Source organism: Xiphophorus couchianus, chromosome 14 (genome assembly GCF_001444195.1).
Source record: "Xiphophorus couchianus chromosome 14, X_couchianus-1.0, whole genome shotgun sequence".
Classification (NCBI taxonomy): Eukaryota; Metazoa; Chordata; class Actinopteri; order Cyprinodontiformes; family Poeciliidae; genus Xiphophorus; species Xiphophorus couchianus.
In genome coordinates, this window is record NC_040241.1 from 22,387,683 (window position 1) to 22,415,638 (window position 27,956).

Consider the following 27,956-nt stretch of genomic DNA (forward strand, 5'->3'; position numbering starts at 1 on the left):
GAGTTGTAACTGCTTGGCAACCTAATTACGAAGTAAGCGTGGGAATTAATTGTTTATCATGATAAATTTCTTAACACAAGAATGTTGATTCACAATAAGGATGTTTAGAGTCTACAAAACTGTTCCTATTGTTCATATTGTTAGTTTTATTATTTTCTCCATTGTTTGTCAAAGAGGGTATCAATAAATATCAATAAATTACAAAATATGACTAAATGCGGTTGGTGTGTGGAGTTTCTAAATGTAACGTCACAAATGTTCAGACACTGCCCCTGACCTAGTAACCCTACAGAAGCCCCACCTGTTACCTAGCAACCCCAACAGCTCCAGCATGTGTGGTTGGCTGGTTTTACCGCCATATGCGCTGTACAATGGCTGCTGGAAGTGACAAAAATTTAGTTGTTGACTTAACATCCAGAAAGCACTTGCTGCATTCTTGTTGGTTATGCTTTTCAAAGATGTCTGGTTGTATAATTCTGGATCTGTTTGCAGCCATTTTCACGTGTGAGTGTAAATGTTAAGTTGGGAGGCATGGCCAGCAGCAGCTTATTTGGATTTGAAGTGACAAGATTCCCTAAAACAGTTCAAAATAGGCTGAACTGACCAGAATAAAATCTCATTATCTAAGCTGATTTTGTGTAAAACTGTGATAAAGATGTTTTGTGTAGACCATAGATCTGTCCTAACCTGTTCATGGAAGCGTTATAGGTCACCTTTAACCCTTGTTTTGTTTTTTAGCCGCCTCCTTCCTATGAGGAGGTGATCAGAGAGAAAACACAGGAGCAGGTTCTCCATCCTCCTCCAGCCTCTTCCTCCTCACCTTTGGTTTGTAGAACCACCATCGCCACACAGACCGACCCAGGTCCCGCCGCCGACCCTCAGGAGACTCGCGGTAAAACAGGAAGCTGATTGGAGGGAGTTCTAGATTTGAATATTTATTATTAAAAGGAGTGTTTTCTGTTCTCAGATAGAAAATCAGCGAGGCCCCCCCGGCCACCTCCTCCCTCCTGCACTTCCAGACCTCCGAATGCTCCTGATGTCATCACCTCCAGCCAATCAACTGTTAGCTCTTCTGAGGCGAACAGCGTAGCTACCGACGCACATCCTGAGCCTCAAACACACATCTCCACACACACGCAATGCTCCGACTTTCTCAGTGACCAGCAGTTGCCTTCAGCATCAGCATTGCCTGACCCATCCCCAGATGTGCCCTTGGAGCGCCCCAGGCCACGCCCACGCACTAGGCTAGCTCGCCAGCCAGTTAGCGACGAGGTTAAAGTTCAGACTTTGGTTAAGCTGCGTGAGGACGGTTTGGCTACGTTAGCGGCGCGTGCAGCCGGCGACTCCACCAACCCAGAGGGGAGCAACGGGAAGTACCTGCAGGAGCTGCTGGAGGCGTTCAGCTCCGACGACTGGGGCTTCCCTGATCACTGCAGCGACGACAGCGAGCGCAGCCAATCGGAGAGCGAGGACGGAGCGGAGGAAGAGGACATGGCGACTCTGAGAGCGAGGATACAAGCGTTCGAGCAGCAGGTCGCTGATGAGAGCTGCGGAGACTTCAATACTGGGAATGTTGAGGGTTTCACTGTCACAAAAAGACCAGAGCCTCGACCTCGGCCTCGTCTCCAGGGGCAACCGGCCAAATCGACCCCACCTGTCATCGCTCCAAAGCCCAAAAGCTTTTCACCTTCCCCCAAGCCCTCCAGCAAGGTATTCTGGGAAGACGAAGGCGTTGCTGTGGAATCAGGCAGCGTAGAAATGGCAGAGTCAAACCCTGAAGCTCCGTCTTCTGCAGAAGCATCAAAATCTGATCCAGTGTCAGACATCAAACCTTCCCAAACCCCTGAAAAGCCCGCCATAACTCCAAAACCACAGACTGTTACAGAACCGCTACCATCAAGCGCCCCAATCCCGGCGCCCAGGCCGCCTCCACCCAAACTCACGTCCTCCATCAGCAGCGACTCCTTCCCCCCAAACCCAGGACCTCCAAAGAGGCCTCCGGTCGCCCCCAGAGCTAGCCTGGGCGCGCCGCCGCGGAGTGGAGGTGAAGCTACGCAGAACACTGTGACCCAAACTGGTGAGTTTTAGTCGGGTTACATCTCCATTCTGAACAACTTTTAACCAGCTGAGTGTTGGGACTCAATTACAATTTTTATTAAAGTTAGTTGCATGGTCTTTATTTAATTTTTTCTAAGCCTTTTTTAAAGTTTGTTTTTATTTTTACCTGACAATTTTCAAAGATTAGTATTTTCTTCTGCTTTCTCAACACTTCATTCATTTAAAAATACAATCAAACTTGAAAAATAAAGCAGAATATCTTCTAGTTTTATCAACAACTACACAGTTTTAATAATTTGTTTCTCAGTCATTAGGATCTCAGTCAGGTGTTTCGATGATGATACTTGGCTTCTTTGATACTCAGTGGAAAATCTGTGTTTTTCTCACTGAAACTTCTGTTTAGTCTCCATGTCAGGAGGGTCATTACATTTTTCTTATTCCAGTGATTCTGCAATGCTGCTAATATTTTCAGCTAACCCTTCAGGTTTGTGTATTGACCTTCCTTTTGCCCAGCAGCCATTGTGGAAGAGCTCTATAAACTTACCTGGTTAATTTGATGTGGTTGTGAAACTCTTCATGTCTGTTAGCAGATATCTGCTAAATTGTCTCTGGTTACTTTCCAAATATTTGCTAGAAGGAAGTGTCCTTCTTCCTGTTTACGCTGCCAGATAGCCTGAATTAGCAACTGCTGCTGATAAGGAAGTTAAGTTATTGACTCAACTCCACAATGACATGCAGATGAGCTTCATATGAGATCGTTTTCATCACCACTGTTTACTCTGAAGTTGCTACAGTGCTGATGTGCACAGTGGTTAAAAAATGTATTTCCTTAACTTTAGACAATAATGGTGTTTAAAAAAGAGACTAAAATCATAAAATTAGCATCAGTCTCCCAAGTTGTGGTATTCTTTCTAAACTGGATATTTAATCAAAGGTCAGCAGAGCAAATAAAACTAAATAATAAAGCTCCTCTATTACAAATCTTTACAACAATCACCAAATAAACAAAATTATTGATATTAAAATGACCAGTATCATTGATGCTAACATATTAGCATCACATTTCTTGCTTTTTCTACACTGCTGCCTCAGCGTTACTTGATGTCAAGTTTTAGTCCTCGATTGATGTGGCTAGTATCAAAAAGCCACATTTACCATCATACCGCAGTGACAGATTGCTGAGTCCTAGGTTCACATAGAGGCGTCATCGTATATCCTTCCTCACAGACTCAATAACTATTACAGCTCCCAACAAAGACAATATGTGTTTATATCCCTGCTGGTATTTGCATAATAATCTACTCTGCTTTACTTATGTTTCTTTAACGTTTCTGCAGTTATTGCACTTCTGCTGTTCAGTAGTGAAATCCTGTATGGACCATTTATTGAACAGCAAGATAAACCTGAACTAAAACCATAAAGTAAAAATATTTATCCATATTCTATATTAGAATGGCTAAATGTGGGGCGTGCCGTGGTGGCGTAGGGCGTAGCGCGACCCATATTTGGAGGCCTTGAGTCCTCGAATAAGCCGTCACGGGTTCGACTCCCGGACCCGATGACATTTGACGCATGTCTTCCCCCCTGTCCTTCCCTGTTTCCTGTCAGCCCACTGTCATGTAAGGGACACTACAGCCCACAAAAAAGACCCCCTTGAGGGGTAAAAAAAAAAGAATGGCTAAATGTATAAATGTCTTCTGTCTTCCTAATTCAAGGGAAACTAATTTTATTGCCGACTTCATGCTCTACAATGTTGTTTTTGTTTCTCCTGGTTTTAGTCCAGACAAGGAGAACCTTTATTTATCTATGGGTGATAATGGCGGGCTTGTTTTGGCAAACTCAACAGTCAGGAATTATAAACAGTTTGCAGGACATTATTAAAGAATGCAGTAAAATCTCTGGCATTCCTCTTGACAATCTTATTGACCTCTATAGTGTCACATCACTGACGAAAGCTACGACACTACGGGTCAAGTTTGAACTGTCAAGATGATAGAATGAGGCTCTGTAGAACCAATAGACAGACACAGTCTGGAAGCAGACTTTGTCTTGTGTATGCTTAAAGATTGTTAATGAGGTTGTTAGTTTTTTTTGTGTGGGCCTGCTGAATGTGCAGCAACTTGCCCTTCAAGGACAATAAAGTTTAACCAAACTTTACTAGTGAGGTTGCACAGAGTGGTGTGGTTGGAGACAGTCTACGGCGAGCTGTGTACCTTATTGTTGCTGATAAATGCTGGTTCGGCCTATTTCTCTTTCTCTCTCGTCACTATAGCTGAATAAGAAATGTTAATATTTCCAGTTAGCAGTCTTTATGGATTGCTGGGAGTCATCTTTGTTTTGTTTTAGATGTCATTTTTTAAAAATGTTGCGCAACAGAAAGTTGGCTTGCTTTAAGTTGTTCATCAAAGAGACAACCTGGGGGAAGAAACCATCTCTGTGGCAACAAACTATTTATTTTCTTCCACAAATGGCGCTCTGTAGCACTAACTTAAAGGTAAAAGTTTAAGCAGTTTGTGTCCAGGATGTGTGTGGTCTGCAGAGACGTTCGTCTGGTGAATCCTTACTTCCTGATGCTGTGGTTGATATCTGAGTTAGGACAGAGCAGTGAGGAAAGTAGTACAAACTGCCGCTGCCCCCTATCAAGCAGTACAGCAGCTGGTTGCCATGGAGACCAAACAGAGGCAGGTGAAGAGGCATTGTTGAATATGGAGTCACTGATTTCTTTTTGTGACGGTGTTTCTTCCCTCCCAGCTGCTGTTTGAACTTGATGCTGCTTAATTAATATTATCCACAGGAGACAAATGCAAAGTCACTTTATTATATTTAAAATAATAATATTAATAAAATAAAATAAAATAAGTTATTGATTATAAATTTCTGTACCTAAAGGTTTTCTGGCAAACTGTTGTAACGGTGAAAGCTAGCTCTGATTTCTGTGGTTTTTATTTGGAAAATGAAAAATTCGCAAAATGTTTGATTTTAACTTAAAATTACACATTTAAAGTTAATTTATCTTATAAACATTTTAAATATGTTGATATTTATTTAGGTTACATAAATAATCTAAATATTATGTAATATTTAGGTTATTTAATGGTTTTATTTCCCTATTTTACAAAGAGATAACTAAAAGATACTTTTTATAGGGTTCTATGGGGTTGTATTTGGTTCTATGGAACCTTCCTAAACCCTGTTTAGGGTTCTATAGAACCTAGTGAACAGCTAATATATAACAACAAAAACAACAGTTGTTTTGGAGATTAGTTACACTTTGAATGATTTTCCATGTTGTGTTTATTTCCTTTTTCAGTGAAAGGAGGAAGTATCCGTTCCACCGTCAAACCGGCAGCACCAACTTCCCCTCGCAGAGCCAGCGGTAAGACTACAGGCCCTGCTGTGTGTCCGAGTTTCTAAGACTCTGATCTGGATGTAGCTGAGGCACAATGGGGCGTTTGAGAGCTTAGAGACACAAATGCAGCTCATTTGTTTTGTGGCAGAAACATGCAAACATGTGGAGAGGTTTTATGTGCTAAGTGTTTGTATGTGACTATGTGCTTGGGTCCGGCTCAAAGAGGGAGGCCTGTGTGATGCAATACAAACTTTGTGGGAGGAAAATGGGATGATTGTGTGAGAAGAAACAAGCTCCCACTGTTGTTGTGTGCTTGAAGTGTGTAGACGTCTTGGTGTGTGTTGCTGGCTGAGTCTTCAGCAGTTTTATTGCCTCTTTAAGTTACCAGTCAACCAATAGATGCAGAAGTTTGGGGGCTTTTTGTTGATACCCCGTGGTAGAAATAAAACCAAATCAGTACTTCTTATGCGTCCAATCTCCATATTTTCATCCTGGAAAACATGACATTCTATTAATAAGTAGTGATTTGAGCCAAATGTTGCCTTTCTATCATCAAATCAGAGGCAACTTTTATGTTTGGTTTGACATTCAACAAAGTCAAGCTAAACATAAAAGTTGCCTTCAGTGTGCTCTGATTTGATGACAGAAAGTCAACATTTGGCTCAAATAACCCTTTATTAATAGGGCTGAAATTATTAATCGTGATTAATCATAACTAATTGTGATTAATCATGATTAATTGAATTTAAAAAATAATCATCAACTAGCTTAGCAAGCGATTCATTGTTGACTAGAGTATACAGATTCAGACAAGGCCATCTGCTGAAAACAACACATTCACATCTTGCATCTAATATAAACAAAACCATTTTTTGTAAACGTGTCAAAGTTTCAGAAAACGAGAGAGGAGAACTCGCTGGTTTCAAATAGATCCTTTAACTTATAATAATAACATAAATTTTCTCCAGTTTTTCTTCATACAAAATTTAATTTAGTGATAGAAAAACCGTTTCACTTTTTCACAGCAAACAATCAGAGCAACCAAAGCTGCTGTCTTTTCTTCTGTAATCATTAGCATCATTTTGGATTAATAATAACATTTATCATTTAGCTAATTATTAAATACTTAATAGGCTCCAACACTCACCTTTTAAACAACAAAGCTTTTCAGCGTTGTTGCTGACCATTTTCTTCCCTTAATGACCGCAGGGCACTCCTCTTCTGACAGTGCACTATCAGCAGAGGAGTGCACTCTTCTGAGTGTACTCAAACAACAAAGTTTTAAAAACTTTGTTGTTTCAAAACAAAGTGTTTTGAAACTGAGAGGTCACTGTGCTCCGATGACCTCCACAGTCTCAAGATCTCAAACCAATAATAGAACACCTTTGGGATTTAGCAGGATGACTAAAGAGTCACATCAGGAAAGTTCAGCCAACAAATCTGCAGAAACTATGTCATCCTGTCACAGAGACAAATCCCAGGAATTTTCTATGAAGCTGTGCCACAAAGAATTAAAGCAAAATGGCGTCCAGCAACACACAACTAGCAACTAATAATCTGGTCTTTAGTTTTAGTTCCTGTCAACTTCAGAACCTATTTTTGATTATTTCTCATGCTGAACTTGAACTGTTTTTTTATTGGTTAAATGTTAGGTTTTCATTAGTTATTAGCAGAAAACCATTATAATTGAGTAGAAATAAAGGCTGAAAAACAGCAATCTGTTTAAATAATCTATATAAAGAGTTTCACCTAGTGACACAGTAAATAATATTCTGAATTGTTGATGGATCTGTATAAACTGCATGCAACAGTTGCATGAGAATCTAAGGCCAATAGAGGGCGCTAATGTCCTATCAGAGATTATTGTAGCAACACAGAAATTAAAAAACTCAAAACGTTACAATCACCACACTAACTGTAATGGAAGTAGCTACAGATCTATGTTTTTTATTTACCAGATTTATTCATCTTAGGTTAGTATTTATATGATGAATAATTAATCACCTGTTTTCCTCCTCCAGCTCCTAGTCTGGCCCCCAAACCAACTGCAGTACCACCGGCTTGTCCAGATCCAAACCCAGTCCCTCTGAAACCTGCAGCAGTCGGTCCTGCTGCACCCACCAAGCCTCCAGGACCGCCCAAACCCCCGACTCCGGCTCCGGCCCCCGCCATGAGGAAAGCCTCCGTTCCCCAGGCCAAAACTGAAGCTAGCATCCCTGCTAACCCAGCGTCTTCTGGGCCGACTCTCCCTCAGCGGTAAGGAAAGACTGAATAATTGGGCCTAAGCACTTTGATTAAAAGCCTCATTCTGTTTTTGTGGATGGAGATGACATTTTGTTAAGGTTATTTATGTAGAAAGTTTCTATTTCAGGCACTAAAATGTCCTTTTTCTTCTCTTAATGTATTAATAACACTGTATAAAAAACATTGATTAATCCTCAGAATTAAGATTAATCAATAAGTAAAATAATCATCAGCTGCAGCACTGTGTGGCTGCTTCACTCCATCTGCAGAGAACATATTTAATCTTGTTTGCTCTCTGTTGAATCCAAACTACAAACTGGTTTTCCTGCCCTGTTAAACAATGCATTGTAGTATCTGTGTCATATTAACTGTATAAACTGTGTTTGTATAATATTTTTTAAAATAATCTTTTTGTCCTAGAGGAGTGAAGATGCATAATCATAAGTTCAAACTGTTTCATTCATATTTTGTCTTTTTCCTTTTCTCTTCCAAGTCCACCAAGTGTTAAGCTCCTCCCTCTACGTCCTCCACCAATCAAATCCGCACCCAGCAGACCGCCTCCCCCTGCAATAAACTCCTCAACCAATCAGATCGCTGCTGCCAAAGCTGTACCTGCTGAGCAGTTTTCATCAGCCAATCAGATGCAGACTCAGAGGGTGTCGAAGAAAGGACCGCCTCTGCCGCCTCGTCCCAAACCTGGACACCCTCTGTACAACAGCTACGTGGTACTCTCACACAAACACACATCAAATCATAATAAAACACAGAGTGTTGTAGTAATTTAAATTTGTTTTCCAGAAAGAGGAAGTCCTGATTGTTCTGGACAATCCAAAACCTGCTCCTGCTGATTCGCAGCAGGCAGGTGAAGGGACGGATCAGAGCAGCGTTACAGCCAACATCAGCCCGTCTCAGTGTCTCCTGGACCTGGACACCCAGCCAGAGACGGTCCAACATCAGGACGGCGAGTCAAAAACGGCCATAGAAGACCTCAACCAGTCAGACTTCCAGGTACCGACCAGACGGATTTTATTTATTCCTTTTAAAAAGTGTAATTCCTGGAATCTTAATGACTAAATATTTAAAGTTTTTAGACAGTTTCAACTGTTGGATGGTGAAAACCCAGCACAGCTTTTGAGCTGAAAAATAACAGATTGACACGTTGACTTGAAGCAGAAAGAGATCTAGGGTCGTCCATTTACATATATTGGTTTTTATTTTTTATATTTTAACAAAAAGCCACCTGAGAATCAGTGTTCATATTTTTACAACATCAACTCAAGAGGATGAGTTTAAATATAAAGAAATGTATCCCCAGTAAAATCATCATTCACTCCTTAAAGAACCAACGTTGTATAAGTTACACCACTAGGTGGCAGACTAACTTTTTTGAAGAAAAAAAAACTTTTAGAAGCATTTGTACTATGCTGTACTTTTTACTTTCATTTGAGTAATTTTATTATAAAGTATTTCTACTCTTACTTGAGTAAAATTTCTGGATTTTCTACCCATTGGATGAAAAACAAAACATGTTTTAACCAAAAATTCACCAGACACAGACACACACCTGCAGTTTTTGTTAAATAAAAAACTTATGAAACTTTAAAGAAACTGATTTGGAAAAATTTTCTTTTGCCTGATTTTATTTTTTGGTACTTGTATAAATTATAGCCATTTTGAAATACCAAAACTTCCACTTAACTTTATATTTATGTAATTTTTAAATATTAAATTATAATTTGATCAGTTACTCAGTACTCAGACGTTTTGCTCTTACTTGAGTAATTTCTTCCATGGCTTCTTTTTACTTGTTCTTAGGTAAAGAACACTGATGATGTAGTGATACTCTTACTTGAGTTTTCGGGTATTCTACCCACCTTTGGATAGTCTAAAATATTTGTGTCTTTTCTGCTCACTGATACTTGCCGGGGTTTTATTTAGATATTCACACAGACAACAAATGAGACCAAACACATGTGGAGACAAAAGAGTTTTGCTGCTTTCTTAATATGAAGAAAAGCAGATTCTAGAAAACATTCCACTACATTTAAAAAATAAATGATAGATGGAAAACCATGTAATACAGGCAATTTAAATCAGAAGTTTTTTAACCAAACCACCAAGGAGTCCATCATATTTACATGATATTTACATTTTAAACCCATTTTTATTCTTTGCTGTTTGATTCAAACAGAGTTTAAGTTTCTTTTATAATAATAAACTTTTTAAACGTTACTTTTAAATGTATTTTTCTTGTTCTTATTGGTGAATTGTGCCATACTTTTGTCAACATCTGTTGTTTTAATGTGCTATATAATTAAGTTGACATTGACATGGAAACTAAAGCGTAATAAGCAGAACTAACTGGATTTAATGAGAATGTTCAGTCGGTGCTGTGTCGTGTTTTAAATGTTTTTTCTTTGTTTTTCTTCAGTCCATTCTGCCTGTCCAGCCTGCTGAGCTCAAAGAGCAGCCAGACCCTCCTGCTGTCAGGTCAGAGAGAAACGACGGTCACAAAATGAGAAATCGAAGCTGAAAGCAGTAAAAACCAGACGTGCTGTCTGTCTCTGCAGCGGCCCGCGATGCGTCGCTCTGTTTGACTACGAGGGAGAGGATGACGACGAGCTCACCTTCTCTCAGGGCGACGTCATCGGCCTCCTGGAGCTGGTTGGCGAGGAGTGGGGCCGGGGCCAGATCCACGGCCGAACGGGAATATTCCCACTCAACTTCATGGAGGTGGTGGAGCCCCTTCCAGAGCCGACGCCGGGAGAAACTTCTAAACAGGAGGCAGCAGAGACCGGAGAAACGGAAAGCTCTGGTGAGACAAAGAAAGCTTTTACTCTTTTAGTTTTACGTCAATGTTAAACACTTTAATCACTGGAATGAATGTTTACACTCACCTGAGTAAAGTTCATAAGTCGTAGCTCACACAGCAAGATTTTAATGCCGATTTTTGTCAAAATGTTCCCTTAAGATACCTCAATTGTTAGGATAGTCTTAAGAGATGGGCCTTAATCCTAATTAAAGAAGACAAGACAACCATGACGGCACTAGAAAGTTTTTCAGTAGTTTTTTCTCTGTCTGCTTTTTTTCAGTTGTAAGAGAAAGGAAATGTGTTTTGGTATGTGATCAAAACTGGCAACAAAATATCACTACACAAAAATCATATTTTAAATTCTATGACTAGAAGGAAATAAAAACATTTCAGATTGTAAGTAGAAACAGGATAAATAAGCTCTTGTAATTCTTGTGTACTTTTGTGATTGAGCAGTCAGGATTAGATAAGTAGCAGAGAGAGAGAGAACAGCTAGCAATCATCAATTTGGACTTCGTGTTTTCTTCTAAGGTCAGTATCTGAATAACGCAGCACCAGACAGAAACATGTTAATATAGAAAACTACAACATTCTTGATGTAACTAAAGCCTCAGAGTGTAGAAACTGTAAAAGTTATTAAATATAATTCTTTTGGCACAATAACAGAGAATTGTTACTATTTATATTCACTGTCTGCTAATCTAACTTCAAGTTTTTGAACAGGTTATATAAGCGTCTAATTGAATAAATATGATTTGTTCTAAGCTTCATGTTATTTTCTCTCTGCTTTCATTTTTTAAAGATTTTAATACTGCTTTGTCTTTAAAAGCAACCTTTTTTAATTTTATTTGCATATTTTTCCTCAGCAACACTAAAACAACCATCAGAATTAAAGGTGAGTGTGTTTAGCTATACTTTCTATGTACATCATTAAAACTATATTATTCATAATAAAGTCTTATAAATTTTCTCCTTAAAAGCAGCACTGATTTTAGTCAGTTTATGAAATTATAAACGCTCTAAAACTGAGTTGTTTGTGTAAACAGACAGACGAGTGGGTGATGGCTCTGTTCGACTTCCCGGGTCAGACTGCAGATGACTTGTCCTTCCAGAAGGGGGCGCTGATTCAAGTGACGGAGCATGTCGATGCAGAGTGGAGGAGAGGACGACTGGATGGGAGGGAGGGACTTTTTCCTGCTGCTTTCACACAACCCAGTCAGGGTATGAGAATACACTCATTTATAAAGCTGTTTAAGCAATTATAAGAGCTTTAGACAAGGGAGAAAAATAAAAATAAAAGAATAAGATGAGTTTACTGATACATTTTAAGCTCAATTTGTGAAACTTTAAGGTGTTAATCTGATATTTCATTGAGAAAACTTTGTTTTTGTTAACTTTTTAAAAAGGCGACTTCTGTTTTTTATCTATTTTATTTTTTTCTCATCAGCTCAGCCAATCACAGGCCAGCAGTCTGCAGCTAAAGGAACGGCTAAAGCTGTGTTTGATTTCACAGCAGAGAGCGAGGATGAGCTCACACTGAAGGTGTGCGATTTGAAATTACTGTTTTCCTTGGATTAAATCCTCTGCTGAAATCATTTTGAAAGTTTTATTTTGTTTCGTCTTCTGCAGGTCGGTGACATCCTAACACAGGTGGAGCCGGTTGATGAGCAGTGGATTCTGGGAGTTGTAGGCGGAAAACGTGGGATTGTGCCTAAAAACTACATTTCATTCCTCTGATGAGGAGTTTAACAGATTTTTGAACTTTTGACGACACCACAGGGATGTTTTCTGTGTTGTTTTTTCATCCAGCATTTTTGGATAAAAACATGAATAAATCCATTCCAGTATTTCTATTTTATTTTATCTTTTATTGCCAGGTGGATATTAAAGGACCTGAATGAGCCTGGATAGTTTATACTGTTACTTAGCTGGAGATGGAGGGAGTCTGTATGTTTCGAGAGATTTAGACATCTGAGATTAACGATTACACATTGATGGACTGTTGATAGTTTTATTACTTTGTTTCCTCTGGACTTGACAATTTCTCTTTTTTTTGTCACTGTTTTTCCTGACCAGTAGCAGTACTGGATCGACCTTCAATTTTAACGCCATCATGGGATTTGATCACTGCTTCAAAGATCCTTCTCATCATTCCTTTTCTCTTTATTCTCTTTTTGCAATTATGTCAGTAAATACAAAATTTGCAATTAATTCACTTTAACTGAACTGTTAATTGATTGTGCAAAATAAAGCCATTCGTTTCCTTTTCCCGATGCAACCATTTGCTGGTTTAAATGATACATGAATGGAGCTAAATGAACTGTTCAGAGAATAGTTCTCTAATGGTAAGTATCTGCAGGTAGGAGGTTTTTTCTGGCTCCTGTAGTGTTTAAAGTTATAAAAAGGATTTCAGACATTTTCTATGTGCTCCACAGCCATATATTTCTACTATTTAAATGATATTTTTATGACTAAAAGCATTTATCAAGGTTAAAATCACCTCTCATACACTGCTATGCTTATTTAGTCTGGTAAAGTTTTTCTTTTTCATGATTTTCTAAAAATGAAAATTATGCTGTAAATAATGTTCCATCATTTATAGCAACTATCCAGATCCTAAAGCAGCACAGATCATCATACTGCCACCACCGTGTTTCATTGTCACTTTGTTCCCTTTCTGAAATACGTTTTAACATCAGATTTAACAGGACACATCTTTTTTTATCCAATTTTGTCTGATCAGTTCACTAAATTATTTCACATAAGTTTTAAGTCAAAGTGTTTTATTTTTAGCAATTGAGAATCTCTTTGGGTGTTTTCCCACCTGGTGTGTTTAATCAGTTTCCCCCACTTGGTGAGGTTCATTCGTTTAGATGTAAATACAACAGTCACACTAGGATACGGGCCAAAACATACGGGCCAGAACCAGAGATGGTTCGTTTATAGCACAGACATAATCTGACCTCAATCCGACACAGCTTGAGCCAAATATCTTCCTGTATTCAGGTTTGCATTGCATTGTGGGATGCAAGTAGAGTAAACAAATTAATAAAGGCTGTGTGTCTTTAAAACATAAAGCCCCAGCCAACTTTCAAGACGTCTTGTTCTCAAAATCACTAAGTGTACTTCTCCTGTACTTATACCTGAAATAATATCTAGAAACAAACTAATGATATTAAATTCTCCATGTTTCCTAATAGCTCAAATCACAACTTTTCATATCTAGGAAAAATCTTTACCAGCCTACAGTACAAAATGTACCAATTCTTCGCAATAAAAAAATTACATTACAAAGGATGGTTCATAACATGACAAATAATGGTAACAAACAACAAAGGTATTATTGTTGAACATAGAAATTAACCAAAAAAGAAAATTACCAGCATATTTTTTCTGTTATAAAGTGCAAAACAAAAATGCATAAGACATTTGCTCATTCTCCCAGTGGTTTAGTTTGAAGAAACTACATTAATGTCAATAGTGTCTATGTACTATAATCAGATTTTTGTTTAACTTTGAAAAAAAAACGCCTTACTACTTTGACTGTTTGCTTATCTGCAGGCCTGTTTAGTTACTATATTGAGAACTAAAGACTTTAGTGGGGATCTGAAAGAAGCAACTGTTGGTCAATAGTGCAATTCAGCTTTTCAACAACAGATATTAGAAGTTGTTGAAGACTTTTCTACGTTCTTGCATAGTAAAAGGACATTCTCACTTCAGATCTAAAATTGAGTTTTAAGAAATCAGTCATGTAACTTAAATGAATAATTTCTGCTGATTATTGCACAAGTGTATTTTATTAATGTAGCACTTTACAGAGATAAAATAACAGTAACAAAATCAGTGATCATGGAAAATAATAAAAATTCGAAATTGTAAAATGATTACATGAAACACAAACATGCTATGAATATACTTTAATGTTCCCAGATTAACCTGAATTAAATACCATTGAATAGAACTGTGAGCTATGAAAACAATGATTTTTAAAATTTTATTTGAATTTGTACATTATATCCATGATAAAGGCTCAATCATCTCTGAACATCTAAGACCATCTGGTTTGTTGAATCCTATCAGTCGAGTTGAACAGTGACGAAAGTTTCAGTGGGAGCTCTGAGGTTAACTTCACACATTTAAATCATTATCAGTACACACACAAAAGCAAATACAGAATAAAATGTTTATCTGACTTATTTATTACACTACTTTTTCTAAAATTAATTAAAAAGTTCTACAGATGTTTGCAGACATACAAACATCAGTATGTCTGCAAATCACAGACATACGATGGTGTCAAATCACAGGTGATCCCAAACTAACCCTCTGTCCCTGGATTTGTTCTATTTGGCTTTAATGAACTCAGCTGTGGTTCCATAGTTAAAAAGCCAAACCCCAGCATACAGAGGCTGAGTGAATCTGGTCTGGACTCTGTGGAGGAGAGTCATTGAATCAGAGACGCTGTAGAAAGACAGAATACCTGCTCTGTGATCCAGGTACACTCCTATTCTGGAGGAAACTGGACCTGATACTGGAGTTTTAATGTTATTGTGCCAAAATTGATAACTATTTTTGTCACAACGTAAAGCCCAAGATTTATCGTTTCGTCCAAATGCGGATTCATCTGACCCTCCTCCACGTCTGATGCTTCTGTATGCAACTGCTAGACGAACTCCTTCCCCTCTCCACTCCACCTCCCAGTAACAACGTCCAGTCAGACTCTCTCTACTCAGAACCTGATCATAATAAGTGAATCTCTCTGGATGATAAGGATAAGACTGTTGTTGTTTCATCAATGTAGTTTTTCTGTTACCCTCAGACAATAACAGATCTATGTATGCTGTATTTGAATCCAGAGTGATTTCTTGTGAGTATTTCAAGAAATCATGTCTGGTTTTAGGTTCTGGTTCTAACTGTAGAACGCCCACTTTGATGGCTGTCAGAGAGGTTTTTGTCCTTTTCTGTCTCAGGATGTCCAAGAGTTTGTCTCTGAGCTCTGACACAGCTGCTGTCACATCCTTAAAGTTTTTCCGGGGTTGAATTTTATGTCTGGAGCGTGTAGACTCACTGAGTGCTGGCAGTGAGGGGTAGTTGAGGAGAAACTGGATGTGATCCTCTGTGTGTGAGAGCTGCTCCAGCTCAGCGTCTTTCCTCTTCAGCTCAGTGATCTCCTGCTCCAGCTTCTCCTGAACATCTTTGACTCGACTCACTTCAGTTTCCTGCTGGGATCTGATCTGCTGCTTCACATCAGACCTTCTTTTCTGGAGGAGACGGATCAGCTCAGTGAAGATCTTCTCACTGTCCTCCACTGCTTTATCAGCAGAGACATTGATGGCCTCCACCTTCTGTTGAAGCAGCTTCACATCTTTCTCTTGGTCCTGGATTCTCTGATGGATTTGTTGTTGTCTCTCCTGAAGCTCCTTCTGTTTCTCAGCTCTTTCTGTTGCAGCTGGGACTGTGTCATGTCCTTTATGTTCATCCATAGTGCAGAGATAACAGATACACTGCTGATCAGTACGACAGAAGATCTTCATCACCTCATCATGATGAGAACAGATGTTCTGCTGGAGTTTAGTAGACGCTTCAACCAGATTATGCTTTTTAAAATTGGGAGATTCATAGTGAGGTTGAAGATGATTCTTACAGTAGGAAGCCATACAGACCAGACAGGACTTGACAGCTTTCATCTTCCTACCAGTACAAACATCACAGGCCACATCTTCAGGTCCAGCATAGCAGTGATCAGCTGGTGCAGTTTGGAGTCCAGTCTTCCTCAGATCCTCCACCAACTCTGCTAGCATGATGTTTTTCACCAGTTCAGGTCTTGGTATGAACTCTTTCCTGCACTGAGGGCAGCTGTGGATTCTTCTCTGATCTTCTCCATCCCAGCAGTCTTTAATACAGTTCATACAGTAACTGTGTCCACAGGGAATAGTCACCGGATCCTTCAGTAGATCCCGACAGATCGAACAAAAGAATTTCATTGAATCCACAAGACTTCCTGGTTGTGCCATTTCATCTCTAAACAACTACTGTTGCTGTCTGTTACTTTCTCTTGTAAAAGTTTCCTATAAAAAGTCAGTTTTCTTCCTCTTTTATCTTCCGCAGTAAGACTTTGCTAATCGCATTCTTCAAAGCAGAGTTTTTCGCTAAACTCGACCTGTCAAGACTAGTGCGAGAGGAGGAACCAGGAAATGTCAGAACTGAACTGTTGTGAAAACAGGGAGGGACTTTCCATGGTTTCTTTTTGTTTTTTAACAACTTTGATGTCATGTTTGTCTATAATCTTCAGATCAGAAGAACTTTTTTGAATGTCTTTATTATTTGCATGTCTTGTCAAGTTTATTTTTATATGACTGAAGCAATTCTGCCTTCAGTCAAAAACAATGGCAGAATAAAGAGAAGTAATAAGAATTTACTTATTACTTGTCCACTTAAACAAATAGGTTTTTAGCCTTGATTTAAAGGAACTTTGTGTTTCAACATTTTTGCAGTTTCTGGAGCATAGAAACTGAATGCTTTTTCTCCATGTTTAGTTCTTATTTTGGGGATGCAGAGCAGACTTGACTCAGAAGACCTGAAGAAGAACTGAAAGCTAAATATGACAACTTGTCTTTAAAGTAATTTAGTGGTAAATCATTCAGTGATAACTGAGACCTTAGTCCTTTAATCCTAAAAATGTTCTTCAGGTGATAGAAAGCCGTCCTTGTAACTGTCTTTATGTGTCCTTCAAGGTTCAGGTATAAGTCCATCGCTATTCCTATATTTCACCCTGATTGTTGTAATAACTGAATCTTATTCTTCATGTTTTCTTCTTTAGGTCCAAATATGATTTGATTAGTTTTGTTTCATTCACCGTAAATGCTTGGATGGGTTCAGAGTCACCTGGTGACATGTTAATGTTGAGCTGTGTATTTTCTCCGTAGTTATGGTAACAAAACTTGTCTCTCGTTATAAGCTGAGCTAATGGGAGTATATAGATATTAAACAGGAGGGGTCCCTACTTGTGACTTCTGTCTGCTCCGATAAGAAGTTATCTATTGAAACTAATAAATTTCTCTTCTGTCAAGTTTAAGTACTGTACCAGAGTCCAATCCAACTATACAATTGCTTTCTAATGGTCAACAATGTCAAATGCTGCATTGAGATCCAACAGAACCAGCACTGTGGTTCTTCCACAGTCTGTGTTTATATGGATGTCGTTGAACTCTTTGACTAGGACAGTCTTAGTACTGTGGACTGACATCGGACTGAAAGACGTCAAAGCGATTGGCCATTGATAAACCATTTATCTGCTGAAAAAACAGCTTTTTAAATTATTTTGCTGATGAATGGACGGTTGGAGATCAGCGTGGTTCTACATTAATTATTTGTCCAAATTGTTCTTTTTTTCTTTTCTTTTTTTATCAGTGGTTCTGTTTTTAAAGCCTGGAGGAAAACACCTGATCAGAGGGGTGAGATTTACTATCTGAATCAGATCAGATGCAATGATAGGCATGTATTTTTAATAAAAGCTGCTGGTTGGACATCAAGACAGCAGGAGCAAAAGTTTAATATCTTTTTTCTCAGTTTTTGTGTTTGAGTTGGTAGAATTGTCATATTGTCTACATTTGTTTTAATAAGACATGGAATTGGAGCTGGATTTGATGACATGAATATGACATAACAGTTTTGTGGAGACACCTTCAGGACTTTTGGACTTTTTATATTTGTTGGATGTAATGATTGATAGAAGTATTATTTATATAAAGTTTATGCGTATTCCTGTTTGCTGGTCAGTCCATCTAAACAAAGTAAAATTCAGTTTGCAGATTTTTAACCTGGCAGAAAAGAATATTTTTGAAGATTAATATTTTTTTTACTTTTATCAGATTATCAATCTTTTTTCCACATTGTCATAATGAGGTATTTGTAGAATCACAAGGGAATAAATAAATTTAATACTATTTGGAAGAAACCTGTAATGTAACAAAATGTGCAGAAAGTGAAGCACTGTGAATACTTTCTTAATGCACAGTATTATGTTGAATAAGCTCTTTAGCCTGATCTCCCTTCAACAACAGCTAATAAAACTCTAAATAAAACATGCTTGTTTTAAAGTCAGATTTCTATTTTTGTTAAATAGAATATTTTAGTATCAGTGGTTGCAGTCACACCTATTTCTTTGTGATCATAACTTTTTGTAACAAGTTTAAAATCAATCAACTTGACACTGACGGAAAGCAAAACAACTTTATTATTTTTTTAAAATGTCTGATTACTACAAACACAGTCATACAGAAAATGTTCATTAATTTTGTTATTAAAACAACAATTTACTATATGTTTTATTTTCACTCAACACCAAATTTTGGATAATAAAATCTAATATTTGGATAAATAAAAAAGCACCCAAGTCAATAAGAAGAAAACATCCGTTTTAAATTAACAGATTTACCGGTATACACCATCTGATCACATCAAATGAAACACAACTTATAAAATTATGCCTTATATTTCGTAATATAACAACAATACCCTGCTATGAGTTGAAATTGAAAACAAAAAACAGAAAATCTATAGTTATATCAACAACTCCAAGATGGAAATTTATTGCTAAATTACTGTGAAATGTAATTAAAGCCATGATATTATGTCAGATATTTAGCTTTATTTACATTTGTACTTGCCACAACATTGATTCACAACCCCAGTATTTTCATCTTCCAGAATCAGTATTTAACCAGTTAACAAGGAATTATTTTTGTTATTATTCTTTACTCTGAAAGTCACCAAGAAAAGTGTATTTACACCTTGATAACTTCTCAACATTTGAAATGATAAAGTTTTAAGATAATCTAGAATAAAACAGCCATAAACTGAGCTACTCAGCTCCAGTTTATTTTAACTGAATGAATTCTGCACTGTTTTCTTTTGAACGTGAAAGCCAAATCCCAGCATGTAGAGGCTGAGTGAATGTGGTCTCGGCTTCATGGAGGAGAGTCATCTGAGATCCATAGACGCTGTAGAAAGACAGAATACCTGCTCTGTGATCGAGGTACACTCCTACTGTGGAGGAGTAGAGGTCTGTGACGGGAATATCCACTTTATCATCATCACCATAAAATGTATAGTTATACGGCTGGCAACACAATGCCCAAGAGTTCTCATTCACACCAAAGGAACTATCTTGCGTGTCCCCTGTTCTTTCTATGTCATCATAAGCTACGGCTACTTCGACTGATCTCCCAGTCCACTCTACCTCCCAATAACAACGTCCAGTCAGACGTTGTTTACTCAGTACCTGCCATCTTTTAGTGAATCTGCCTTCGTGATCTTCATAATTTTGGTTCTCATTGGTCATTGTTACTTTTCTGTTGCCTTCAGATAATTCCAGAAATTTGTGTGCTGTGTTTCTACTCAGTGTGAGTTTCCTTGAATACTTTAAGAAGTCCTCCCTGGTCTTTGGTTCAGATGGTTGAGGTAAAACATCCACTTTGGAGGCTGTTGGTGAACTTCTTTTTAGTGGATCTCTCAGGATGTCCAAGACTTTACTTTTGAGCTCTGATAAAGCTGCTGTCACGTCTTCAAAATATGGAGGATGTTTATCGATGTTGGATGAGTGTGTAGACTCACTGAGTGCTGGCAGTGAGGGGTAGTTGTGGAGAAACTGGTTGTGATCCTCAATGTTTGAGAGCTGCTCCAGCTCAGCATCTTTCCTCTTCAGCTCAGTGATCTCCTGCTCCAGCTTCTCCTGAACATCTTTGACTCGGCTCACTTCAGTTTCCTGCTGGGATCTGATCTGCTGCTTCACATCAGAGCTTCTTTCCTGGAGGAGACGGATCAGCTCAGTGAAGATCTTCTCACTGTCCTCCACTGCTTTATCAGCAGAGACATTGATGGCCTCCACCTCCTGTTGAAGCAGCTTCACATCTTTCTCTTGGTCCTGGATTCTCTGATGGATTTGTTGTCGACTCTCCTGGAGCTCCTTCTGCTTCTCAGCTCTTTCTGCTGCAGCTGGGACTGTTTCATGTCCTTTATGTTCATCCATAGTGCAGAGATAACAGATACACTGCTGATCAGTACGACAGAAGATCTTCATCACCTCATCATGACGAGAGCAGATGTTCTCCTGGAGCTTCTTGGAGGGATTCACCAGCGTGTGCTTCTTTAGTCCAGGGACATCATAATGAGGTTGGAGGTGATTCTCACAGTAAGAAACCAAGCAGACCAGACAGGACTTGACGGCTTTCATCTTCCTCACGGTGCAGACATCACAGGCCACATCTTCAGGTCCCACAAAGCAGTCATCATCAGGAGCAGGTTGTGGTACTGACTTCCTCAGATCCTCCACTAACTCTGCTAACATGGTGTTTTTCACCAGAACAGGCCTTGGTGTGAACTGCTGCCTGCACTGAGGGCAGCTGTGGATTCCTTTCTTGTCTTCGTCATCCCAAAAATTTCCAATACAGTACATGCAGTAATTGTGTCCACACGGGATGGTCACTGGGGTTTTCAGTAGATCCAAACAAATCGAACAGGAGAATTTTACAGAATCCATCAGATATCCTTGCTGTGCCATTTCTCCTCTGGTGAGCAGTTGCTGTGTGTTAGGTTTCGTTTCCCCCGAAGCAAATGTGCTGTGCAACAGCTCTGTTAAGTGTCGTGTGCAACAGGTCTGTAAAGTGTCGTACGTAACAGGGGAGTAACCAGGAAAAGCAAATAATTTTTAGTCACACCAATTGAAAAGATTGTCAAAGGTTTCCTCCTCCTGGACCAAAAACTCCTCCCTTTTCTCAGAGGGAGTGGGGGAGCTCCTTTTCTGGGAAATCTGTTGTTTTGTGGTTTACTATTTCAGCTTCATTTTATATAACCATGTTTTTCTGGGTTACATAAGCTCTACCTTTTGATTATTTTTGTGAGAAATCAGTTGATTAACTAAAATATGTCCCCACTCATGACAAATATTCTGTTCTGTTCTATTGAGAATTACCATATATGACAACCATTTGGGAAAAAGTCAAGATTTTATACATTTACAATCATTTTATTAGTGCAACTCCATACAAATATGCATGTATTTATTGTAAACATATGATTGTTTTCATGTGTAAATCATGAGTCTTAAAAATTGATGTAAAGTCCTTTGCTTCCACCTAGTGTTCATTGTTGGGTACTGCGAATGACCTGATATAAGACTTGGTGAAATAAAAGGATGAGTCATTTCCAGATATGTAAATATCTGGTCTTGACTGTATGTCATACAGCTACATAAATAAAAAAACAGCTGCTGTACAATCATTGAATTTGTTAAAGATTAATTAAACTCTTGACCTGTCTTCACTACCTGCTGTGAGACAGTTTTGACATTTGTTTAAGGGAGGTCATCAGACAAAAATGATCAAACTAAAAAGGGTTTAACAATATTTTAGGCTGCCAAACCTTTTTGCATCCAGTATGTCTGGTATACATCTGGCTAAGGCAGATGTATACTCTGATGGATACCACTACAATCAATCATTTCTACTTTTAAATATACTTAGACATGTTTTGACATTAGATTGGTCTAAGTGGACTCCTAAAAGTCATTTAGAAATTAAATGACTACAATTGTTGCCTTCACCTTCCTGCCTTTAAGATAAATTAGAAAAAAAAAACAATAAAAAAGCATTGTGTCTCAGTTAATTGGTTGAATTTTGTCTAGATAAACTTCTTTATCAAACATTTACATTACCGCCAGACACTGAAAAGAAAAGGAAGCCAAACTGAATAAAATTTCAGTTTTTAAAATCTTATTGAACATTTAAAATGCTAGAGATGGTCTCCTCTGATGGACTGGCTACCTGCCCAAGGTGTGCACCGCCTCTTGACCAATGACTGTAATCGCTCGGCACCAACTGTGCTGTAATGATAAGCAGGATGGATGAATTGATCTGGTGAAATGAATTGTGCCATTTCACCTTTCAGCAACAAAACTTGGATTTTCTAGGCAAACAGGTGTATCCCATAGAAAACAAAACCCAGCTTCCTTTTCTCTTAAATTCACCCAGTCTTTGGCTCCACTCACTAAATAAAAGTTATCTCCTAAAGTTATCTCCTAAAGTTATCTCCTACTTCATCTGACATGACGAAAGCAGCTCACATTGATGTAGACCTTGAATAAAGAGAAAGAGCTGAAAGACGTTTCAGGTCTTTCACTTTACATCACACTTATTATGTTCGAAGGGAAGGAACCAGAAATATGTTCTCAAACTATTTCATTTAATCTTTAGAGATTATGAGAAACTCAATCTACAGTGTCAGCATAGATTGGTGCTACCTTAATCTGTAATTCCAGATTTTATTCTATAGTTCTCTGTTCATATACAATATGTTTGTACTCTTAAATCAGTCAGTCAATGCCTTTTTTCTGTGATCTTTAAGGAAACAAAAGGGGGGAAAAAAACTTTTGTCAGGCTAAAAATTTAAGTACTGACATCTTTAAAGTGATATACTGGTTTTGTACCAGTACCAGTACCAGATACCTCGCTGTAAAACACCCTTCGCATTGCTAATGTTCTTTCATTTCCACGTCTTTGATATGTTTTGGTGAATTACCACATTTTGTTGGTATTCAGCAGAAGTGAAGTTGACAGAAAAATATGTTCACACTTTGGACAACTTTCCACTCCTTGTGTGTGTGTGCAGATAGCTTAGCAGTTTACATGTATCTTAGTGGGACCTTTAAGCAACTGAAAGAAATGTTGTGTAACTCACCAATGGAGGAACTGGAAGGTGTGAGGTTGTGGTCCTTCAACAAAGTTTTTCTGCTCTTGGTACAGAGATGGTATAACTTTTCAAAAGATTTTGTATTAGTGTGTATTAGGGGAAGTATGTTGTGCAAGGATGAGTTATCATGCTTGAGTGTGTGTATGTGACTGAGTGAAGCTGAGGCTGTGCAGCGAGAAATAAACCCAACAAACCTACGAATTGTCTCAACCATCTTTATTCAAGATTAGCTTTCCATCAGTTATTGAAATCAGAATGATCACATTTTATAAATACTCAGAATATTCTTAATGGTTCTCTGCATGTATTCATGAGCACATGGATTCATTAAAACAATTGTTCAAAGTCTTATAGAATGGTAAATGTGTTTGATCATTTGCAGCAGTCAGTAGCTATAATTACAAGAGACATGAAATGATCACCAATGAACAGAACAAAATAATAGAAAAACATAATAGTCATGATTCTGTGAAAATATTGAACCAGCATATATTGAAGGTATCAGTTTTGTTAAGTACAGTAATGTTTCCACACCTAAACACATGGACAAATATATTGCTTTTGTTTTGTTACTTTATGAGCTTGAGTTTTTCCTGACAATTTATGAGAATTAATTCCTATCATATCTACTGATTCAAAATCAAACTTTAAAAAGGCAGAAAATAATACATTTTATTTGAGGGCACCTTTCAAAACTCAAGGTCACAAAAACAAACCTGCCACTTTTATCACTGTGCATACGCATATGCAGCTGAATTTAAAACCTCTGAAGTCCAATTCAGATTTTTTTCATTAATTTCTACAATCAAGTTGATCCTTATCCAACAAAATAGTGACTGATGTCTCAGTGTCACTATTTGAGTTTGACAAACTCGGTTGAATCCCCATTAAAGAAAGGCCCGACTCCAGCATACAGAGGCTGAGTGAATCTGGTCTGGACTCTGTGGAGGAGAGTCATGGTTTCAGAGACGCTGTAGAAAGACAGAATACCTGCTCTGTGATCCAGGTACACTCCTATTCTGGAGGAAACTGGACCTGATACTGGAGTTTGAACTCTGTTGTGCAAAAATGTGTAACTGTCTGTGTCACAACTAAATGACCAAGATTTGTCATTGACTCCAAATAAACATTCATTTGAACCTCCTCTGCTGATGTTCTTGTATGAAACGGCTACATTAACTCCTCCTTCTCTCCACTCCACCTCCCAGTAACAACGTCCAGTCAGACTCTCTTTGCTCAGAACCTGAAATGAATCTGTGAATCTGCCTGGATGATCAGGATATGACTGTTCTTCTTTCATTGCTGTGACTTTTTTGTTCGCCTCAGATAATAACAGAAATCTGTTTGCTGTGTTTGGATCCAGAGTGATTTCTTGTGAATATTTTAAGAATCCAGCTTTGGTCTTTGGTTCTGGTTCTGAGAGCAAAACATCCACTTCAGTGATAGTCAGTGAGATGTTTGTCCATGTGTCTTTCAGAATGTCCTCCAGTAAATATGTAATCTCTGACACAGCTGCTGTCACGTCCTCAAAGTGTCTCAGAGGACGGATGTTGATGCTGGATGAGTGTGTAGACTCACTGAGTGCTGGCAGTGAGGGGTAGTTGAGGAGAAACTGGTTGTGATCCTCTGTGTGTGAGAGCTGCTCCAGCTCAGCGTCTTTCCTCTTCAGCTCAGTGATCTCCTGCTCCAGCTTCTCCTGAACATCTTTGACTCGACTCACTTCAGTTTCCTGCTGGGATCTGATCTGCTGCTTCACATCAGAGCTTCTTTTCTGGAGGAGACGGATCATCTCAGTGAAGATCTTCTCACTGTCCTCCACTGCTTTATCAGCAGAGACATTGATGGCCTCCACCTCCTGTTGAAGCAGCTTCACATCTTTCTCTTGGTCCTGGATTCTCTGATGGATTTGTTGTCGACTCTCCTGAAGCTCCTTCTGCTTCTCAGCTCTTTCTGCTGCAGCTGGTACTGTTTCATGGTCTTTATGTTCATCCATTAAGCAGAGATAACAGATACACTGCTGATCTGTGCGGCAGAAGATCCTCATTACCTCCTCGTGATGTGGGCAGATGTTGTCCTGAAGTTTCTTGGAGGGATCCCCCAGTTTGTGTTTCTGTAGTGTAGGTACCTCATAGTGAGGTTGGACATGACTCTGACAATAAGACACCAAACATACCAGACAGGATTTGACAGCTTTAAATTTCCTCCCAGTGCAGACATCACAGGCCACATCTTCAGGTCCAGCATAGCAGTGATCAGCTGGAGCAGCTTGAAGTCCAGTCTTCTTCAGATCCTCCACCAACTCTGCTAACATGAAGTTTTTCTTTAAGATAGGCCTTGGTATGAAAGTCTCTCTACACTGAGGGCAGCTGTGGTTTCTCCTCTCATCTTCTCCATCCCAGTGGTCTTTAATGCAGTTCATACAGTAACTGTGTCCACAGGGCACAGTCACTGGATCCTTCAGTAGATCCAAACAGATCGAACAAGAGTATTTTGCTGATTCCATGAGATTTCCTTGCTGTGCCATTTCACTTTTGAATGTCTATAGTTCTTTCTCCTTGTTTATCAACAAGCCAAATAAGGATTTTTCTTTCTTCTTTACTCACTGATTTGCAGCAGGTTAACTTGTCGGTTCTTGATCTTGATTCAACAGTGATTCTGAATTTGTCTGATCTGAGAATAAAAGAACCAAGAAATAAACTGTTAGGCTGTCAGTGTTTGAAACAATTGGAGTGGTTATCACTGCATGTGTTATTAAAGAGCTGTTTAGTGCCACTGTACAGCGGCGCTAATCTTAAGACTTCTCTGTTGAACGTATGACTCTATAAATCCTCCGTGAGTAACTTTTTAAGCAGTAATCTGATTAAGTATTTTAAAGGTCTTGGACAGTTTTATCTGTGATGTATGAGAAATCAAAACAAGAAGAAAATTTCATGTTTACCTTGAGTAACGTCTTTAACCTGCTAAACTGGTTAGGGTTGGACTGATGTCTAGCACCTTCCTCCAGGTTATAACCGAGATGTATAAAGGATCCAATTATTCTCCCTTTTTTTTTACTCACTGATTCCCAAGGTTTCTTCTCTATGATTGTGACTTTAACTGGTTCCCTTCCTGTCTGCCCTGGCCGGATCAGTCTTCATATGTATCCCATGTGATTCCTCCCCATCTTTCACAACCACTTAAGATGTTGTGCAAGCCTCTCAACGGAGTGTATTGTACACAAGCAATTTGATAAATGACGGACTGAACTCATTGATTACCCAATGGACAAACCTTGCAAACTCCAAACAATGTCTTAACCACCAGTGTACCAGTAGACATGACATCTATCCCAGAGCTGCATGATCTTGAGCAGCGCCAGCAGCACATGCATCAACCTTTGGACTGGAATGACCAGCCCGGTTTTCTCGGAAGAATGGGCACAAATTGAAGAAGTGAGTAATGGTACAGCTCTCATCAACATTTGGCTGGAACTATAGTTCTGCCCCGGATTGTGTAAAACACCATATTATTCTAGCTCAGATACGTCTTTTGATTGCATTAATTGTAATTCCCAAAGGTTGTGCATGTTTTTAAAACAACAACAAAAAAACTAAACAAGGATAAGGTTAGTGCCTGAAATCATATGAATCATTTGAAACAAATATCTATCCCGTCAGACTCAACCTGCATCTGCAACTTTTGTGTTCCCTATCTGTATTTAGTTAACTCAGCAGTGGTTTCATGTGCTAATTCTCAAACTGCAGCATGTGGAGACTGAGTGAATATGGTCTGAACTCTGTCAGTATGAAACTGTTCCTACAATGAGAGCAGCGGGGGACTCTCCTCTGATCTTCTTGTCCCCAAAAGTCTTAAACACAAGTCACAGTAGCTGTGTCCAAGTGGAATAGGAATCGATTACATCTGTTTAAATCGAGTATATTTAGACAGATGGAGCAATAAACTTTTTCTGAATACATCTGATTTCCTCTCTGAGCCATTTTGCTTCTCAAAAACACTGAATCTCTCAAGTTTCTATTGATTCTGTAGTAGTGTCTCAAGAAGCCAAACACCAGTTTGTTACTTACTGATCAGCAGCAGTTGTTCAGCTCAGTGATCCTACCAGTCATAAAGCTGTCAAATGTGAATTGGGAGGAACCAGGAAATGTAGCAGCAGAGCTGAACTGTGTGTTTAATAGAAGGAATAACATAACAGCCATTGTTGGGAGGGGCAGAGGATCTACAAACACGTTAGACTGCTGCTGTATTTCTTATTCTTACTTCTTCATACTTCACTTCTGAGTCTCATGCAAGTCATCAGTTCCTGTTTTTTTTTTTGTTGTCATTCTGAATCCACAGCTCTTCTGTAAAATTGCTGATTACAATTTCTCCAAAATGCCTCTTAAAAATTACACTTAACTTCTCTAATAATCTCTTCTCTAATAGCTGATAGATGATGAACACTAGCACCATGACTGAATTATGAATATATGGGATGTAACTGTTTACATCCAGCACTGCCATGATTTTTAATGACTTATCGTGGGAACTAGCTTATTCACGTTTGATTTTAATGTATTTCTTATTTAATGGAATAAAATAATATATATTTTTTTGACATTAGCAAAATACAGACAAAGATTTGTACACATTTGTAATGGAAATGCAGCTAGTTTCTGCTTTCCAGCTTAAAGAATAAGCTTTTCCTGGCTTATTCATAATTTTGCTGAAGGAAACTTTGAATTATAGATTCTCCTAACAGAAACTATG

The 27,956-nt window shown here is 38.6% G+C and overlaps 5 protein-coding genes across 7 annotated transcripts in view; 1 reads left to right on the plus strand and 4 right to left on the minus strand.

Annotated features, from left to right (window-relative positions):
* LOC114156876 (SH3 domain-containing protein 19-like) overlaps positions 1 to 12,731 on the plus strand; it is a 29,048-nt gene extending 16,317 nt beyond the window's left edge. The window contains exons 6-17 of the mRNA XM_028037466.1: positions 739 to 892; positions 968 to 2,077; positions 5,369 to 5,434; positions 7,429 to 7,663; positions 8,145 to 8,376; positions 8,450 to 8,659; positions 10,083 to 10,141; positions 10,222 to 10,466; positions 11,330 to 11,358; positions 11,510 to 11,684; positions 11,911 to 12,005; positions 12,093 to 12,731. Of these exons, the coding sequence (XP_027893267.1) occupies positions 739 to 892; positions 968 to 2,077; positions 5,369 to 5,434; positions 7,429 to 7,663; positions 8,145 to 8,376; positions 8,450 to 8,659; positions 10,083 to 10,141; positions 10,222 to 10,466; positions 11,330 to 11,358; positions 11,510 to 11,684; positions 11,911 to 12,005; positions 12,093 to 12,200 (2,718 nt within the window). The 3' untranslated portion in view covers positions 12,201 to 12,731. The remainder of the gene's footprint in view (positions 1 to 738; positions 893 to 967; positions 2,078 to 5,368; positions 5,435 to 7,428; positions 7,664 to 8,144; positions 8,377 to 8,449; positions 8,660 to 10,082; positions 10,142 to 10,221; positions 10,467 to 11,329; positions 11,359 to 11,509; positions 11,685 to 11,910; positions 12,006 to 12,092) is intronic.
* LOC114156967 (myelin-oligodendrocyte glycoprotein-like) overlaps positions 1 to 27,956 on the minus strand; it is a 1,059,483-nt gene that overhangs the window by 428,503 nt on the left and 603,024 nt on the right. The window lies entirely within an intron of this gene.
* Positions 12,520 to 16,866, minus strand: LOC114156909 (tripartite motif-containing protein 16-like). The gene has a single exon (XM_028037521.1). The coding sequence runs from the start codon at positions 16,475 to 16,477 to the stop codon at positions 14,807 to 14,809; it is 1,671 nt and encodes a 556-aa protein (XP_027893322.1). The 5' UTR covers positions 16,478 to 16,866; the 3' UTR covers positions 12,520 to 14,806.
* On the minus strand, positions 18,968 to 21,125 carry LOC114156899 (tripartite motif-containing protein 16-like). The gene has a single exon (XM_028037508.1). The coding sequence runs from the start codon at positions 21,022 to 21,024 to the stop codon at positions 19,342 to 19,344; it is 1,683 nt and encodes a 560-aa protein (XP_027893309.1). The 5' UTR covers positions 21,025 to 21,125; the 3' UTR covers positions 18,968 to 19,341.
* Positions 23,410 to 27,397, minus strand: LOC114156907 (tripartite motif-containing protein 16-like). 2 transcript variants are annotated; one of them, XM_028037518.1, is made up of 2 exons: positions 27,275 to 27,397; positions 23,410 to 25,880 (listed from the first exon to the last, which is right to left on the minus strand). In XM_028037518.1, exon 2 carries the CDS (start codon positions 25,732 to 25,734, stop codon positions 24,064 to 24,066), a length of 1,671 nt encoding a protein of 556 aa, XP_027893319.1. In that variant the 5' UTR covers positions 25,735 to 25,880; positions 27,275 to 27,397; the 3' UTR covers positions 23,410 to 24,063. The 2 variants fall into 2 exon arrangements, with proteins under 2 accessions (XP_027893319.1, XP_027893320.1); XM_028037519.1 differs by lacking the exon at positions 27,275 to 27,397 and adding an exon at positions 26,149 to 27,264.

What these genes read in the sequence shown, in the direction of transcription:
- LOC114156909 (XM_028037521.1), bottom strand. Translation starts at nt 16,477, where the DNA reads ATGGCACAACCAGGAAGTCTTGTGGATTCAATGAAATTCTTTTGTTCG.
- LOC114156899 (XM_028037508.1), bottom strand. Translation starts at nt 21,024, where the DNA reads ATGGCACAGCAAGGATATCTGATGGATTCTGTAAAATTCTCCTGTTCG.
- LOC114156907 (XM_028037518.1), bottom strand. Translation starts at nt 25,734, where the DNA reads ATGGCACAGCAAGGAAATCTCATGGAATCAGCAAAATACTCTTGTTCG.